Source organism: Bos indicus, chromosome 16, assembly GCF_029378745.1.
Source record: "Bos indicus isolate NIAB-ARS_2022 breed Sahiwal x Tharparkar chromosome 16, NIAB-ARS_B.indTharparkar_mat_pri_1.0, whole genome shotgun sequence".
Taxonomy (NCBI): Eukaryota; Metazoa; Chordata; class Mammalia; order Artiodactyla; family Bovidae; genus Bos; species Bos indicus.
In genome coordinates, this window is record NC_091775.1 from 5,754,530 (window position 1) to 5,774,386 (window position 19,857).

At 36.2% G+C, this 19,857-nt stretch overlaps 1 protein-coding gene across 2 annotated transcripts in view; it reads right to left on the reverse strand.

Moving 5' to 3' along the window:
• Positions 1-19,857, reverse strand: part of LOC139176527 (complement factor H-like) — a 174,598-nt gene that overhangs the window by 31,676 nt on the left and 123,065 nt on the right. For both annotated transcript variants that reach the window (XM_070768850.1, XM_070768851.1), the window contains exons 4-9: positions 16,396-16,578; positions 14,672-14,848; positions 10,333-10,509; positions 9,236-9,421; positions 8,945-9,124; positions 6,365-6,544 (exon numbers count right to left, since the gene is read on the reverse strand). In XM_070768850.1, coding sequence (XP_070624951.1) covers positions 6,365-6,544; positions 8,945-9,124; positions 9,236-9,421; positions 10,333-10,509; positions 14,672-14,848; positions 16,396-16,578 — 1,083 coding nt within the window. The remainder of the gene's footprint in view (positions 1-6,364; positions 6,545-8,944; positions 9,125-9,235; positions 9,422-10,332; positions 10,510-14,671; positions 14,849-16,395; positions 16,579-19,857) is intronic.

Sequence of the window (19,857 nt, forward strand, 5' to 3'; positions counted from 1 at the left end):
AGAGTCGGACTGTGAAGAAGGCTGAGCACCAAAGAATTGATGCTTTTGAACTGTGGTGTTGGAGAAGACTCTTGAGAGTCTCTTGGACTGCAAGGAGATCCAACCAGTCCATTCTGAAGGAGATCATCCCTGGGATTTCTTTGGAAGGAATGATGCTAATACTGAAACTCTAGTACTTTGGCCACCTCATGAGAAGAGTTGACTCATTGGAAAAGACTCTGATGCTGGGAGGGATTGGGGGCAGGAGGAGAAGGGGACGACAGAGGATGAGATGGCTGGATGGCATCACTGACTCAATGGACGTGAGTCTGGGTGAACTCCAGGAGTTGGTGATGGACAGGGAGGCCTGGCATGCTGCGATTCATGTGGCCACAAAGAGTTGGACATGATTGAGCGACTGAACTGAACTGAACTGATGACTCCTTGGTTTTGCTTTCTCCTGTCATACTTCATTTCTATTTCATTAGAAACACTATGCAAATATAGGCTGGAAACTCATAAATCCTTTCAGGGAGCCAATATTTTGTATTAAATTCAGGGAAATATTTGACTGAAAACACTTTATTCATCATTAGTAATATCATCAGATTTTCTATTTTGATCTAAGTCAATGGGAGTATTTTTTGTGCCATGTTGTGCTTAGTCACTCAGTAATGTCAGACTCTTTGCGACTTTATGGACTATAATCTGCCAGACTCCTCTGCCCATGGGGATTCTGGATTCTCCAGGCAAGAATACTGGAGTGGGTTGCCTTGCCCTCCTCCAGTGGATCTTCCCAACACAGGAATCGAACCGAGGTCTCCTGCAACTCAGGTGGACTCTTTATCATCAGAGCCACCAGGGAAGACTTGGAATAGTTTATGTTTCATCAAAAATATTTCTCTTATTTCTGTTTTAACTATTTTGACATTTTTATCAATGTATATTCAATAATTTATTTTCTTTTATGTCTGATGTTTAAACATTTTTGTCCTAATAATTTTAATTTGTTAAAAGTCATGCAAAAGTTAGTCTATACACATTTCCCCATAAACTGAATATTTTGCAAATCAGCTATTTATACTTTTTATCTTATTATAAAAATTGACATTTTAATTTTAGTTTTTCTTTCCCTCTATGTTCTTTGGATGTATGTTCTTTTCTAGATTCTAGATTGTACTACCTATTACTTAAGTCCCTTTTTTTAGTAAAGCAAGTTTTAATCTATACATATCTTTGTTTTTTGCTGTATACCATAGATTGCAAAGTATATAGTTTTCATTTTACTTAATTTAACATATTTTCTGTAATTAAATAACAGAAAAAAATTGTTTTTAATTTTCCAGTGTTGTGATGTGGGTGAATAAGTTGTTTAGCTAGCTTTCTTTTAATTTACAATTGCTTTTAATTTACAGAGAATAATTTGATGACACATTACATGAAATTGATTAGGAATTCTTTTATCACACGAAAAAAATCAGGTGTTTTAAATTATCTATATTTCAACAAATTAGTGTTTACTTCCAGAGAAGGCATATTATGAAAACTATGAAGACCTATTTTATAAATATTAAAAAAGTAATTCACAAGGACTAAGCCATTATAAATATATAATGTATCTAAAAATATATCAGAATACATGAAGTAAGGATGGGCAGAACTGAAGGAAGAAATAGACAAATCCACACCCCTTGTTAGCAATTCTGAGATGGATTTGCTACTCTGATGGATAAAACAACTAGAAAAAGCTATTTTAAGACATAGATACATTTTAGAACACTATGAACAATGCTAACCTGATCTAGAAACTAGAATATGCATATACTTTATATGAAATGGAAACATCACAAAGATAGACAATATCATGTGCAACAAGAAAGAATAAAATTCAAAAATTAAAAATTTACAGAGTGTGTTCTATGACAAGTGAATTAGATTAGAAATCAATAAGAATAAATTATCCATGTAATCACCAATGATAATCATCAAATTGTGTACAGTAAATATATGCAGCTCTCTAGATAACAATCATACCACAGTATTACTGTTAATGGAGAATGAATTATTTAGAAAAACATAAATATGGGGGAATTAAACAACACATTTCTAAACAACTGTTACATAAAGAAGCCACTAGGAATATTAGAAAATATTTCACATACAGTTAATTGAAAATAAAATTGATACATATTTATACATTTTTGAGGCACAGGTAAAGCAATACTTAGAAGTGAAAAAAGATAGTTTTACAGGTTTAGATTTAAAACGCATGATGGTTTGAATCAATGTTTTCATTTTTTATCTTAAAAAATGAGAGAGTAAAATTAAAATGAAGAGATCAGAAAAAAAAGAAAATTAAGTCCACAAGAGAGAAAAAACTGAGAAAGATTAATTGAAAAGAGAAAACAGAAAATTAAGAAAGTTAAAAATCATGAATATTAACAAGATAAAAAATAGACAAGAGAGGAAATGGAAGAAACTAAGTGTGTTTAAAATGTTAATTTGTATGGGGACGGAGGAGGGAGGAGGGTTCAGGATGGGGAACACAGGTATACCTGTGGCGGATTCATTTCGATATTTGCAAAACTAATACAATATTGTAAAGTTTAAAAATAAAATAAAATTAAAAAAAATAAAATATAAAGAAAAAAAAGAAAATGATAATTTTGAAAAACAAAACTCTATTCACAAAATAAAGGAGGGAAACAACTCTCAATACCAAAAATGAAAGAGGTGAGATTACCAAATATACTATATATTAAAAGAAAAATAGAATGCTAAGTGACTATTAGAAATGAATTTACATCAATCAATTTCATAAGTTAGGTAAAATAGAGATATTTCTTGAAAAATGCAACTTTTACACAGTGATAAGACAATGTAGAAAATGTGAATAGCATACTCCCTATTAAAGAAATTGAATTCTTTATCAAGGGAATTTTTTGAAGTAGCAAACTGGATAACAGATCTCACGTGTGCTTAGTCGTGTCCAACTCTCTGCAACCCTATGGACTGCAGCCTGCCAGGCTTCTCTGTCCATGGGATTCTCCAGGCAAGAATACTGGAGTGGGTAGCCATTCCCTTCTCCAGGAAATCTTCCCTACTCAGGGATTGAACCCATGTCTCCTGAATTGCAGGCAGATTTTTTACTGTCTGAGCCCCCAGGGGAGCCTATTTGTATGTCTGGAAAAACTGAAGCAGAAATAAATAGAGACATACCATGTTTATGAATTCAAAATTCGATATGGTAAAGAAGCCAATTGTCCACAATTTGTTTCTCATTACAAAGTCATCCTGTTCGATATACAATCCAATATTTTATCAAAATTTGTAAGTCTCCCCTGAAATTTCTATGTTCAAAACCAAAATAACTAAAGTAATTTTGAGTGAGAGGAACATACTTGGAGACTATTATCAGACTTTCAGCCTGCTAAAAAGCTAGTTACAAGGTAATTGGCAGCAGTGAAGATAGTTAAGTGACTAAATATGAAGTTCAGAAATAAATCAACACTTTCATAGTTAACTGATTTTTCACTTCAACAGCTTTGCCACACATATTCTTAAAATAATTGACAATCCATCCATAAAACATCAACATCTACTTTATGCAATCCTCAAATGTTAACATGAGACAGGTAACATACTTAACTATACTCACATAAAATTATAAAGTTTCTAGAAGAAACTGTAGAACATATGTACTTCACTACTTGTAAATGTTACTTGTTTCCTAAAGATGCAGGTGTGTAGCAAGCTTTTTTAATTTTATGTTTGCTATTAATTTGTTCTCCAAGCCAGGCTTCAGCAATACATGAACTGTGAACTTCCTGATGTTCAAGCTGGTTTTAGAAAGGGCAGAGGAACCAGAGATCAAATTGCCAACATCTGCTGGATCATGGAAAAAGCAAGAGAGTTCCAGAAAAACATCTATTTCTGCTTTATTGACTATGCCAAAGCCTTTGACTGTGTGGATCACAATAAACTGTGGAAAATTCTGAAAGAGATGGGGATACCAGACCACCTGACCTGCCTCTTGAGAAATTTGTATGCAGGTCAGGAAGCAACAGTTAGAACTGGACATGGAACAACAGACTGGTTCCAAATAGGAAAAGGAGTTCATCAGGCTGTATATTGTCACCCTGTTTATTTAACTTCTATGCAGAGTACATCAAGAGAAACGCTGGACTGGAAGAAACACAAGCTGGAATCAAGATTGCAGGGAGAAATATCAATAACCTCAGATATGCAGGTGACACCACCCTTATGGCAGAAAGTGAAGAGGAACTCAAAAGCCTCTTGATGAAAGTGAAAGTGGAGAGTGGAAAAGTTGGCTTAAGGCTCAACATTCAGAAAACGAAGGTCATGGCATCTGGTCCCACCACTTCATGGGAAATAGATGGGGAAACAGTGGAAACAGTGTCAGACCTTATTTTTCTGGGCTCCAAAATCACTACAGATGGTGACTGCAGCCATGAAATTAAAAGACGCTACTCCTTGGAAGGAAAGTTATGACCAACCTAGATAGCATATTCAAAAGCAGAGGCATTACTTTGCCATCAAAGGTTTGTCTAGTCAAGGCTATGTTTTTTCCTGTGGTCATGTATGGATGTGAGAGTTGGACTGTGAAGAAGGCTGAGCACCAAAGAATTGATGCTTTTAAACTGTGGTGTTGGAGAAGACTTTTGAGAGTCCCTTGGACTGCAAGGACATCCAACCAGTCCATCTGAAGGAGATCATCCCTGGGATTTCTTTGGAAGAAATGATGCTAAAGCTGAAACTCCAGTACTTTGGCCTCCTCATGCAAAGAGTTGACTCATTGGAAAAGACTTTGATGCTGGGAGGGATTGGGGGCAAGAGGAGAAGGGGACGACAGAGGATGAGATGGCTGGATGGCATCACTGACTCGATGGATGTGAGTCTGGGTGAACTCTGGGAGTTGGTGATGGACAGGGAGGCCTGGCGTGCTGCGATTCATGGGGTTGCAAAGAGTTGGACATGATTGAGCGATTGATCTTATCTGATCTGATTAATTTAGAATAATTTATAAACTTGAATTCCTTGAAATTTGTTGGGAATTCTTTCATCATATGAAATATTAAATTGTTTTAATTTAATTATATTTAATAAGCTAATATAGATTTCCAAACAAGGTGCATGACAAAAAGTAAGAAATATTTTATAATTATAGATAAGTTAATTCACAAGGGCCAACAATCATAGATATATAATGTATAATATACAACACTGTGCTTAGCCACTCGGTCATGTCTCACTCTTTGTGATCCCATGGTCTGCAACCTGCCAGGCTCCTCTGTCCTTGGGGCTTCTCCAGGCAAGAATACTGGAGTGGTTTGCCTCCATGGAATCTTCACAACACAGGGATTGAACCCAGGTCCCTCCCTCCGCCCCCCACAAGCAGATTGTAGACTGATCTACCAGGGAAACTCAAGAATCCTGGAGTGGGCAGCCTAACTCTTCTCTAGGGGATATTCCTGATCTAGAAATTGAACTGGGGTCTTCTGCATGGCAGGCACATTCTTTACCAGCTCAACTATCAGGGAAGCCCATAATATACAATGTACATTATGTATCAGCATGGCAGTTATTTAGAAGCTTGTTGTTAATTCCCAAATAGTTATGCTTTTTGAAATAATTTATTCTCCATTAATACAGCTTTATTGTTATATGATTTTTATATAGGGATCTCTATAAAAGGTTGAATTATGAGGTTGAATATTAGACAGTAGATCTCATTTTCTATTGATTTGAAGCTTCTTTCTAGATATTCTAGGCTTGTAGAAATTGGTAAACATATTGAGGATAGGGAGTCAAGATAGGGAGCCAAGATAGGGAGAAGATAGGGAGTCGGAGCAGAGAAACACAGATGTTAAAAGTGGAAAACTGAAATGAACCTATTCAATTGGAATTCATCATGTAAACATGACTCAAGACTTTTCATGATAGTTAAACAGAGAAATAGATGACTAGATAGATACATAAATATATATAGATAGATAGATACATAGATTGATACATATAGATACATTGATAAATACATAATAGTTCAGCATAAGCATAAGTACATTTATGTGTAATACACAAAATCAGAAGCAATGCTTTTTCCTGTAAAAATGAGCACACCTACTGCCCATATGTTAATTTAAAGTTACAAAGTCTCTGAGTGGTTTGCCACATAGCTGACTAAGGTACATTATACAATTAATATTTAGACACAGTATTTTGATTAGCTTCTAAATTACCTTGCAGATGTAAAATATTTGGAATGATAAATAGATAAATTTCCTTGAAGGACACAAAGATACTACTTTTACAAGTTAGAGAGAAATAGAATACATTTTTAAAAACATTATGCACAAGAGATTACCTTCTTTGCAGTCTACTTTAGGATCCCATTTTCCATTTATACAGATTGAGTGTTTGTGTTCTGATTTTCCTTGACATTGGTAACTTTTGTTGGTGCTATGGTCATATTCAATCCTACGTGCTGGTTTTCCCTCAGGTGGAAATAATGTTGACCATTTACACTTCCTAAGTTCATCTGTTGCTATAAAATGAAAACATTCTCTTGAAAAGACTACTTCTAAAGAACCAAATAGCCAATAACAAAAAATAGCTTATTTTGTCAATAAAATAATGATGTTACAATTTCTGCCTACAAATTCCACCAGCCAAGTTTTTGCTGATCAAATTGCATGAGATGAAAAATTATACATGAGCCTGAGTCTTGCATCCAGTTTTTGAAGTTTCAGAGAAAATACCCATCCTAAAGATTTCTGCCTTTTTGACTGGAATACTTTCTGATGATCTACATAGCGAATAGCTATCACATGAATAAATTTGGTCCCAAACTTGAAATCTGTGCAAATGTTCATATAATTTGCTTGTTGACCTTAAGCATCTCTACATTATTTTTAATTCACAATCTTAAAACAATAAAATAAAAACAATTTTCTGTGGACAAAGCATACAAAGTTGCTACTTTATATACATTTTTTTCAAGAAATAATATGAAACATAATAAGAAAACTACATCCAAGTTGTTTTGTATAGAATCTTAACTTTTAAGCAAATCTTTTACCTGACACCAAAAATAAACAAACACTTGAAATAAGAAGATGGGTACTTAAAGTTACAACCTATCTTGTATATAAACTTGGAGTCTTTGAGCCACTATGTTATGTATCAGATCATTATAATGCAATATAGAACCATGATAGCAATTTTTTGCTAGCTCCAGCATAAGTTAAATATGGACTAAAAAAAAAGCTTCATATATATATATATATATATATATATATATATATACCTATTTCATAAATTCAATGAAGGTGGAAGTTCTTTTAGAATTTGACAAAATATCCGTATAGGGCTTTGGCAGTATATGTTAATGATTTGTTAATGATAAAGGTTAAGTAAAATGAATAAAATAAGGAAAAGTCAAGTAGGTAGTCAAAGAAAAGTGATGATTTCAAAATGAAACTCTGAAAAAATAAAATAACAAGCTGAATTGAAAATACACTAAAGGCTTGAGAATTAGACTTGTTTTTAAGTTTTGTTCAGGGTGTTGAGGGACATAAAACCAGTAGTATTCTTCAAGGAATGGTGGACAAAGGAAGATGTATACTCAAAAGGAGAAATAGTGGCTGCGGGTCTCATCCTATGATGGACTGATTTCTGGAAGGAAAGCAGACTTATTTTATTAGGAGAAAATAAGCATAGTAGGAAGAATGACAAGCTAGATTAGACAGAGTTACAAAATAAACCTCGAGAGAAGAAAACTGGAATAAGGTCTATTATAGCAAAGGGGGACTACATTAAACTGAATACAGGTAGAGGATTAACCTTTGCAAGGAAAACTCTGAGGTCAGAAGAGTAATAATTGAAGCAAACATTTTGGCATTAGGTAGAATGAAAAGTCAAATGAGGTGAGGTCATTTGAGGAGATAGAAGAGGACAAAGATGAGGTTTGGTCTTGAAGAACTGGCAATACCTAGGACAGGAATGTCTTCATGAAAATGCAGGGATTAATAAGCAAAAAATTACTATTTAACTAAATAAACTCCCACTGAATGTCTCCCATCTGTCAACTGGTCTTTTGAGTATGGGTCTTTCGACATACTGTCGGCAAAGAAAACAGCTATCGGTCCCTGCCCTCGTTCAGGGCCTGAGCCAAAGCCCTGCCTTCTTCTTGGAATAATTAATGACTAGAAATATCTGAGTCAATAGGCCTGGACATGCAGGGCTCTCTTTGAATGCAGAGCCCAGGAAAACTCCAGGAAAAAGTCTATTGCAAGAGAAAATGAAAGAAGGCAGCTAACATCGATTCTCCTGGTCAGTCATCAAAGACTTGGTCATCCAAAAGTCAGGATGAGTCTCTTACAGGGAAATGTGTCAGGGCAGGTTCCTGGCCCCACCCCAAGTGCCTCCCAGGACAGAGTTACCTACTAACAGGGAGGGCTGGAGCCCACCTTCCCCAGCACAGTAAATTCTCTTTGCAGAATTTGAAACAGATAGAGAAATTATAGTTAGAAGCTTGAGAATGGCAAGATTCCTACAGAAATGTATCAAATGGGTATTTTCCTCAACTATATTTCCTGGTTTCAAATGTTCTAAAAGAAAGAGTATCATATAAAAGCAAAAATGGCATTTCTGCAATGATAGTTGTATTTTCCTGGTAACTAGTACTCCCATTTTAATCACATGAGTATCTATCAGTAAGATTTAGCTTCACACTTGTCAAGATAAACAATGTTAAAATCAGGACAGAAAGATACATAAAATTCTATTGCTAGTTTATATTTTTCCTCTTTAGACACATATTGGACTATAAAAATCAAATGTTTGGGATCATTATAATTTAAGATCTGACATTTTCAAGGATAATTCTAAATTTCAACACAATGGCTGCAAATACTAAAGGTCAATTTGAGATGTGTATTCTGACCAATGCACTGAGGAGGCTGGGTCCACTCTCCACTAATACACGTGATAAATCTGGGTCCAATCATTGTAAATGCTTCTCTGCAACTGAACTCTACTGAGTCTCCATGGTGATAAGGAGGGACAGAAGGCTTGATATCAGCGTGATCAAGGTCAGGTATATCTCCACAGGTACGCTTCTCCTCTGAAAATGCACAAAAATATATTCGTCTTTAAAATATTATTTAAATGTGTATATGAATACAAATAAGAGTAATGATTTACCTTGAAAACATTACTATTTTTAATACATTACCAATACACACAGGTAAAGCTGTCCATTCTCCATCAACACACTGAATTTTATGAGAACCCTTCATCAGAAATCTGGGGTTGCAAGCATATTCCACGACCTCATTGTGTGCATATTCTTCTTTGTGTAATTTTTTCCCTTTCCCATTAAGAAGTTGAGGAGGTGGAGCACACGATTTTACTTTCCTTGCTGTAGAAATATTGCATAAATTATGGTTACATTGTGTCTTATAACTGAAAAATCCAGCTAATGCAGAAATTTATTTCTCTAAATGATCTTTTATTTGTTACATAATTTATTTTAGAATTCTTAAACAATGAAAAAAGAATAGTGTTTACTGATTCTGTTACTCATCTTGTACTAACATATTGAAGTCTATGTATGCTCAGAAAGCATGTTCACTATCCAGACATGCTAAATAAATGTGCAAACCAGTAACTCAATCTGGGTGTATAAATTATAGCAATATTTTATTCCACAGAAACACTATGAAAACTTTTTGAAAAAAAATATCACTTGAGAGAAGGATTTGAACACTTTAACTTTGATTCACATGATTTGATACATGTGACTGAATTGACTTTACGTTACTTGAACACTCTTTAGACATACTTGTGGACACTAGATGTAAAGCCCACCGTATATAAACTCTCTAATATTAATGGTGAAATTGCGGGAAAAAAGGAAAACTTAGAAGAAATCCTGCCAGTGTCAGGTTCCTCATGCATTTCTGTGGATTCTCCACCACATATTTCAAGAAGCACCTGGAGGTTAATTTCTTAAAGAAGGAAAACTGAGGTATCTACTACCCAGCATATGTCCTTGGTGGGTATGCTGCTGCTAAGTCACTTCAGTCATGTCCGACTCTGTGCGACCCCATAGACAGCAGCCCACCAGGCTTTTCTGTCCCCAGGATTATTCAGGCAGAATACTGGAGTGGGTTGCCATTTCCTTCTCCACCTTGGTGGGTATATCTCTGCCTTAATGCATTAGACTATATAGATGCACTGGAAGTGCACAGAAAATTAAGGGAGGGAAATAAAAAGGTTGATATCTGAAATCCCAACTCTTGCTCCAACAACTGTCAGATAAATATTTACCTTTACACGTTGGAAGTTTAGGGGACCATCCAAATTGGTAACACTGAACTGAATCTGCTCCAACCATAATACGGCCTTGACTGCAGGAGAACTTCAGCACATCTCCAACTTTATATGTTTCTTTCCTGGGATAAGCATTTAAGTATGGATCCATTTCGGGAATACTGCATTCTCTTTCTATCAAAAAAGATAAGTAATTGACTGAGAATATTTAACCATTGCAAAATAAATATTATTTGTGTCACATAAAACGAGGTGCTGGATACTGCATACACAGAACACACATTAATGCTCTTCCTTGAAAAACATTATGTTAGGTTTTATACACCCTCTGCATTCATCTGGGATTTTGAGAAATATTAAGGTATTGAGCAGTGACATATATGCCTGATTATTTATTAGTAAAGTCAACTTGTTAATACTGGATCTGATTTTATCACTGACATTTACAAAATATAATGCTACTTTTTTGGTGTCAAAATGTAGAAATATCTTACAGAATTTTAAAAAAAGGCACAATTTTAAAATTGAATACAAATGAAAAAATGATATTATAAAAAACATAACTGGGAAACTAGAACACACAAGAGAGACATTTCTCTTGTATTTGAGTTACAGGCACATTAAAAATCACTTAATTTTATCTACAAGTGTAGAAATCAAACTGAAACATGAAACAAAATGAGTAAACATGTTCAAGGTCACATAGGCATATTCTAGGTGTCTTGACATTCTAGGTATATGACAACACAAACATCTAATCTTATTGTACCTATAAATGAGCTTAACTATTAATATATGTTTAATTATTCTGATTCATTTTAAAAATGTTTAAACTTATCATTGAAAATGTGCAAAATCTATGAAATTTGTAACATTGCTGTGTGGGGATTAGTCGCTCAGTTGTGTCTGACCCTTTGTGACCCCATGGAGTATAGCTGGCCAGGTTCCTCTGTCCATGGAATTCTCTGGGCAAGAATACTAGAGTGGGTAATCATTCCCTTCTCTAGGGGATCTTCCTAACCAAGGGATCAAACCCAGGTCTCCCTCATAGTAGGCAGATTCTTTACCATCTGAGCCATCAGGGATTGCTACATATTATCAAAAATTGCATTATTCTTTATTTGGAATCTTCCTATTGCTAAATCATTTATAAACTTCTCAATTGGAATTTAAGAACTAGAATCTCACCAAAAAGAAGGATCATACTATCTAAAATTTTCAAACATTATCATAAAATTGTATATAAGCTAACTAGTTTTAAAAGTAATGCCCCCTCCCCTCAAAATCAATAACTTTGTTTCTGCTTTTGTTTTAATGTTGAGATTTGTAGCTTAGATGAGAGGTTACTATTGATGAGAACTATTGGGATTCCTTTCCTAAAATTCTATTCCAAACTTCCACATAGCAATACTTCTAATTTATGTGACTTTGTTTACATATTTTATGCTTATCTTATGTAAAATTCCTATTTTATCATACTGTGTTAAATACTGGTTTAACAACAACAAAAAGATCTTGTTATTAGGCTTTTTCCATCTGTTGTCTTCACATAGAGTGACTGTAAGAAAGACATGATCATCTTAAAAGCCTTTCCCTTTACTTAGAATTGTTAGTAGCTCAGTCGTGTCCATCTCTATGTGATCCCTTGGACTGCAGCTCGCCAAAATTCCATGGACTTCTTCAGGCAAAAATATTGCAGTGGGTTGCCATTCCCTTCTCTAAGGGATCTTCCCGACCCAGGGATCCAATCCAGGTCTCCCACAATGCAAGTGGATATTTTACTGTCAGCTGGCTCAGAAATTTTGAAAGTGAAAGTGTAGTCTCTCAGGTATGTCTCTTTTTGACCCCATGGACTAGAGCCCACCAGACTTCTCTTTCTGTGGAATTCTTCAGGAAAGAATACTGCAGAGGGTTGCCATTCCCTTCTCCAAGGGATCTTCCTGACCCAGGGATTGAACTCAAGTCTCCTGCATTGCAGGCAGATTCTTGACCATCTGATCTTTTTAAATAAGCCAATTGCTTTGCTGCCATGGCTGCTGCAAAGGCGTGTGCCTCTGCTGACGAATGGTTTCCAGGTTCTCTTTGCATAGACGTCTTCCTACATAAAGTTGATCTGCAGTCCTTCCTACTTTCTAAGCACTTGGATTCTTTTGTTCTTAGAATACACTTATTGGAACAATATAATAGAAATATTTTTACTTTTTGGTTCATTATTTGCCTTAATTCATCTTTTTTTTTTTTTCTCATACTGGCATGAAAACTCTTGAAAGACATTCCACTGTCCCCCACTGTATTCTTCACAATTACTCTTAGGCCACTTCTGGCACATATTAGGTGCTTGCTGACAGCCTGAAAGTGAAATTACCTGGGCTCTGAAAACTGTTGAACAAGCCTGGCCTGTTCCTCTAACAAGCTTCCCCTGTGTGTCTACCTGAAATCTCTATCCTGAACCTCTTGTTCTCTGTCACAACCAAGCCTTTTCAAAGAGTTATGTCCACATGCTGTATTGCATTTCTTACTAATAATTTATTTAGCAGGTTTTAAGTAGGTCTTTCCCTATCTACTCCATCTGAAACTGTATCTCTCACAATTAATGTTGGCACCACATTTTTAGTCTTTTTTTTTTTTTTGCCCGCCCTGCGCCCGCGCTGCTCGCGCACCCCGCCGCACTGACAGCGGTGCGAGCCCAGCAGCCGCGAGTCCTTCCCCACATTTTTAGTCTTTTAACCTGGCTTATTAACTGAATTAGAAGTATTAATTAGTGTAACTATTCTAATGTAATTAGTTTACAATTTCTTTGACTAAACTGTATGGCAGGTATCATGACAAGTGTATATGAATAATTTATTTTAATAACTAAAAGATCTTTTGAAATATTAGAACATTTATAAATATTAAATCATTTTACAGATTCAGAGGAGTGAACAAAGCTTCAAATACGTTGTTGCCCTTAGATTCATATTTAGCAAATGGTGGAATTGGATATAGAACCATTTCAAGCTGATTCCATAGAAATTACTATTAGTCAATTTATTATCCCTTGTTCTTAAATCATTTTCTTCTTTCCAATCTATGCAACATTTATTCTTACATTTTTCCTCCTTAATTCTCTGGGTCCTTCTTTCTTTCTGTCCACTTCGCCATCTATTCTTCTTCTGTCAGACACCTCAGTGTTGGAAACTTCAGGACTCAGTCTTGAGCTTTCTTCTATTTTCATTCTACATTCTTTTCTAATCTGATGTCATTATTTAGAGAGTGATAATCTCATGTGTATATCTCCTGTTTAAACCTATGCATTCAACACTACAGTTGATGTATCCAATGTTTATGGTCCCCATTGGCCCAACCACAATGTGTTCAGGTCAAAGTTGTGATGCTCTTGCAAGAGTGTTCTTTCTCCTGCCAGTACCATGTATAAAGTCATTTCCATTTGCTTACTTGTGTATGAGAAAATGGTATTCAAAACATGAGTCCCTTCAACTTTTGCTCTTTCTGACAACCAACATTTAGCAACGTTATGTGCATTTATTACCAGGAAAATATATCCCAAATCTATTCTCTGCCCTGAAACACTTCAGCCAAGAATTTATCTAATCCCCACACTTTTTCACCCCACATGGTTTTTTGAATCTTCTCTTGTCCATCATAAGCACAGCATGCAGAAAAATCCACAAACGGCCTTCAAAAATCCAAATAAAATTATATAATTCCTTTTCTTAAAATTCCCTATGGCTTTTCATGAATCATAAAATCAATCAATGTTAATATGCCTTGAAATAACCCAGCTCATCTTTCCTTTGCCTCATATCAGCTTCAGCTCATAAAATCCTCTCTCATTCAGAAGAATCTGCCCACCTTCATATTTTCCAAATATTACTTTGCTGCCAAAGTTTGCACATAACTCTTCCCTTGACTTGGGACACTCAACATCCACTCAGCTTACCAGAGACTGAAGCCCTATTTCTAAACCTGGAAAAAACACATCTCATTGGCAAAATAAAAGAGATCCATGTCATTGCCCTCAGAACTTGTCAAAGTCAGAAAATAAAAAGCACCTGTCAAAACCTGCAGAAGTTAACATTCAAGGTAGGAGGTATAAGCAGAAACTTACGAGCAAATACTTGAACAGGTTGCAAGACCCTGTCATTTTGGTATTGAGTGAGTCGTTGGACTTTAAAACTTCCCCTCCTTCCAGTTTACATTAAAGTAGAAGGAAGCATGATTCCTTAAAGATGATTCTAGATCAGTGTAATTTGGTAAAAATAAAACACTTCTGACAATTACTGTTAAATTTTGCTTATCTTCAAGGAAAGAACATCTGGAAAAGAGCGCTTACCATAGCATGCAGCTTTATCAGACCAGCCGTCTTGACTACATACTATGGAGCCTGTGGTGCGTCCATCTCGGTTCTCATACCCATCAAGACATTCGTAGTCCAGTCTGTCGTTCAGTCTGAACCACGTGCCATCACTTTTGACTCTGGCCTTCTCAAATACTGGCCTGTCACAGGATTCTAAGGGATAATGGGATTGTGATTTCATTTCTAATATTATTTAGTGGGCAATTTGATTGAGTTTCATCTCAAGGGAAAAGGGCTTCACCAATTAGTACGTACTAATCATAAAAAATTAGCCAACCATGCCAGTGATATATCACTGTCCTGAAATAATTACTCAAAGTGAAAACAAGTGTATTTCTATGCAACTTTTTTCTCAACACTTAAGGTTCCTGAATTATTTACTTTATGAACATGTTCCTCAGTTGCTGTACTTATGCATTTTTTCCCAAAGCTAGTATTAAAATAAATGCCAAATTAATTAGCAGTTGTGACATATTTGCCAGGGAAAACTTCATTGAAAAAAAGTAATTTTCAAAAGGCAAGTTATTTTTTTAAAGATGCTATAAAGTTTTTAAAATTCACATGCTGATTTTCCTTTTCCAACTATATTTCTAATGGTTGTATATTCTTTTATACTTATCAAGATTCAATACACACATAATTCTATTATTTATAGCTATTTACAAGAAAATATGTTAACAAACAATCTGTTTTCACTAACACCATAGACTGATGTTAATAGTTTAAATAATTTGCTTCAAATTTCATAATATGTTAAAGCAAAATTATACTAGTAACATATAATAATAGAGACATTTTTCATAAAAAGAGTGTTATAATGGAAAAGTGTCATATATTAAAATAAAATAAGTTTGATATGTGCAACTTTTTTCATTTTGAGGGTGTAGTGCCTGTAGTACTATAGACACTGGAAAAATAAAATGAAAACAGTAGAAAGGGATATTATAAATACCCACTTCACTTAAAGTGAGTATGTAAAATATCACTTCAAAAATATCACTGTGTAGCTTTGGGATGAATAAGACAAACTCATTAATTTTTCTTAGAAAATCTTCATAAACATCTATGTATTGCTACAAGAAAAACCTTCAGCACAGCAGAATTTGGTCCTGTCTAGAAGTGTTTCTCTGTCTCCACTAACTGGATGTTTATGACAATTTCCTAAAAGAGAATTTTTCACAAGGATATCTATCCTAGTGACTCAAACATATGAATTATATATCGTATTATTTGAAGTTTATGCACCATGGCCTCACATCTTTGCTTAAAAACATAACTTTTAGGCTTAGGAGCAGAGACTCTGGCTTAAGAGTCTCCTAAAATAAAAGCAGAGGCAATCAGCATAAAGGTCTCAGCTGAAAATAAATGAATTTATCCCGGAAGAGAGGTAAGGCTCTTAGCAAAATTAGATTTTAGTCACAGGATGTTTTAAAGTGACAAAACGTTGAACTAAAAGGTACAATGATTTTCTACTCCACTGATAATTTTTTAAAAAAGATACATTTTTCAAAGCTTTGTAATTGATCTTTTCAAATACATCCATGGAACCACAAAACCCTTCATATGACCCTACCCCATCAAAAAAAAAAAAAAAAAAAAGAAAGAAAGAAAGAAAGAAAAAGGAAAAAAGAACAAAGTTAAAGAATACTTCTGTATAGTTATCATCAGGATAAACAATACTAAGATAATGAATTACTTACTAATGCATACAGGTTGAGCTGACCATCCATTTTGCAGACATGTAATTAACCCTGATGTCTTACCATCTGCTGTTACATATCCTGGTTTACACTTATATTCTGTTTGTTTATTTAGGGGATACATAAAGGTAGATTCAGACAAAAATCCATTCTCAATCCTTATATTGGATTTTGAACATGTTTCTAAAAGGGAGAAAACATAAAGAAAAGGTAAGCATATATTTGATACACATTTCATAAGGACCAAAATAAGATAATGATACAAAAAAGGGGGGTCATTTATGACTATAAACCAAGAAAACTTCTAATCATTTAAGGTCCTGTGTAAGAGAAAAGAAAAAAAAAAAAACAACTATGAATTTCCAAAGATATTAAACTAAAACACTTGATTTCTATTTTCTAGAACAAAGCAAGATTTAAAATACTCCAAATCCCTTATAGGAAATTATTAGAAATCTGTCTAAAGGATCTGGAATCCCACAGCATGTCAGAAATCTTTTAGCAATGGGTTTCCTTTCCTGGGACTTGTTGAAAGTATTGTCTAGTCTGGATCTCTTACACAACCCAGAACACAGATCAGGTGACGATCACAGAATCTTCCACCATAGTGACCCCAGCCTTTGTCTCTGAGAAGTTGAAATGCTGTCATCAAAACTGAGTGCTTAAAGCCATATCAGTACATGGAGTTCAATGAAGATGACAAAGATCAATACATCCATTCATTTTACTAAGGACAAAATATTGATCCTTCAAACCATGAATAACTAAACTTGGAAAAGTACAATTCTGTCACCTACTAGACATCTTCATAGAATTCAGCTAATTTATTTTAGTACTTGATGGATAAAGAAGAAATCAAAAGAGAAAACTGAATATTTTGAATTGAATGAAAATAAAACCATAATAAGTAAAGTTTTATATGATTTATGGGATGACACAAAAGTGTGCTGAGGGGAATTTTAAAATTACATAGCAATAATAGTAATGATAAAGACTGAAAATCAGTAATTGTTTTTCCATAAAACTAAAAATAGAAAAGCAAACAAGCCCAACACATATAATTTGGAAATACTGCAGTGATATTAGTAAGAGAGTGGAATAGGCCACCTTGATCTCTCCTTCCCTCCACAGACACACTGAATTAACAACTATGTGTATATCAGCTCCTTCGATTCAAAATAGAAACAGTAGATGAGAAGTTCTGCATTCACAGCAAGTGAGAAAATGCCAAAATCCTAAGTGGCAGGGAAAACTAAGACACATTCCTGCAATAAAATCCATGCAGCAGATACATACAATTTGAAGGGAACACTCAATTTCCAGCTTCTCCTGGAGGAGCAAAGAGTTTGATCCACAATCTAGGTCTCTGATTTTGCAAATGCTAGTCCAGTGTCCCACTCCAGCACTCTTGCCTGGCAAATCCCATGGACGGAGGGGCCTGGTAGGCTGCAGTCCATGGGGTCGCTAGAGTTGGACACAACTAAGCGACTTCACTTTCACTCTTCACTTTCATGCATTGGAGAAGGAAATGGCAACCCACTCCAGTGTTCTTGCCTGGAGAATCCCAGGGATGGGGGAGCCTGGTGGGCTGCTGTCTCTGGGGTCGCACAGAGTCGGACACGACTAAAGCGACTTAGCAGCAGCAGCAGTCCAGGGTCCAGCTTCCAATTTACCTGCCTCTGGGAGGCCTAGGATTTCCAATCTCCTGGGATTACAGAAATGAAGTGGCAGTTATGAATCTGTACCAGCACTTTTCACAGGTCTTCCCCTAGCTTAATGAAGAGTAAGCAACTCCCAGTTTCTCCATGGATGGAGTCAGATGGCACATCTGGACCTTCATCTTTTCCAGTTCTGCCTGAGCAATTGGCTTCTAACTAACCTGTCCCTGAGAGCTGATGAAACCCAAAGTTTGCATTTGTGCCTGGGGACTACAGAGAACTAAATCATGGTGCAGAAGGCACAGGGTTTGAACTAGCATGCAGGCATTTGCCACAGCTCCTTTCCCCAAGTCAGTGAGTGCAGAGTGAGTGAGGTGATAAACTCCAATTGCCTGTTCCACCAAGTATTTTGACTTGTAGATCACTGCATACTCTCGACTCCTGGAGGAGGCTGACTACAAACACAGAAGTTTGGATGAGCAGAGAGGTTAAAGAGGTAAGCAAAATTCTGGCCAGGCTGATTGAAAAGGCTGAATTCTGGAAAGGTTCTACTTCTGAGGCCAATCTGTAAAGACTAGGACAAGTGGATGTTTAGTCTAATGCACAGATATCAACACAGAGAATCAAGAAAAATGATCAACTGAGAAGTATGTTCAAATGAGAAGAACAAGATATCCATTGCTTTTTATCCCAGCCCAACAACAGAAATTTGACAACCACCCACAGCAATCCTGACTTGGAGTGAGGTGTGGGCTCTATATCATACACTGAGATCCATGATGGCGGAAGAGTAGGTGCACGTGGAGTACATCTCTCTCCATGGATACATCAGGAATATACCTCCAGACACAGAAGATCTTGCAGAACACCAGCTGAGAACCTGACCACTGGAAAAGAATGTATAGAACCAGGCAACACTCAGCAGGACAAAGGAAGGAGGGCAAAAAAAGAAGAGAGTGAGTAGAAGTGGATCTGCATCCGGGATTGGGAACTGAAGCAGGGACAGAGCTGCACAGGAGGGCAAATATTTGCGACAGAGCTGGAGCACTAAGACTGTTGGAAAGTGAAGCAGCTGACCAGTGAGAGTCTGAATGGAATGAGGATCACACAGACTATCTTTGCCACAGCTGTAGATACACCAGACAGGGATGCAAGTCCCGTAGAAAGGGCTTAAGGTTGGAGCTGGAACATAGAGATTGGAAAGCAATCCCATGGCAAGGTCTACTGTTGACTGAAGGGAGATGGTGTGAAGGAACCTGAGAGAGGAGAGCGCAGTGGGAGTTGCTTATGAAGGAAAGCCAGCTAACCTGGAGGCAGCGTGATACTGCTGAGTAACACACAGAGAATGGAGCCATCTCTATAGCCTTTCTCTGCACATATCAGCACCAGACAGCTGAAACAACACAGAGAGGGTGGCCCTTTAAGGACCTGACGTGCAAAGCAACAAAGAAGGACCCCAGCCAGGGTGATCTTTAAGTCCTGATGTGATGAACAACAGACAATGACCCCAAGTGGGGGGTCTGTAAGCGCCTGAAGGGGTCAAGCAACAGAGAAGGACCAGCCAAAGAGGCTCTCTGATGGCCAGATGCCAGAAGCTAGGAAACGACTCTAATAGGACTATCGCTTTCTGCAGCTGAGACAGTTGGTTTCCCTGCACTCTTGGCACTGACAGGGTTCCCATAATTCAAGCAGCTGTGTCACCTCCATGCTCAATCCTCACTGTGCAGAGCTTTCAGAAGCTAGAAAAAATCCCTAATAGTCACATACCTCCTGTGACAGTAGCCACAGCTATGTATCCGGCGTT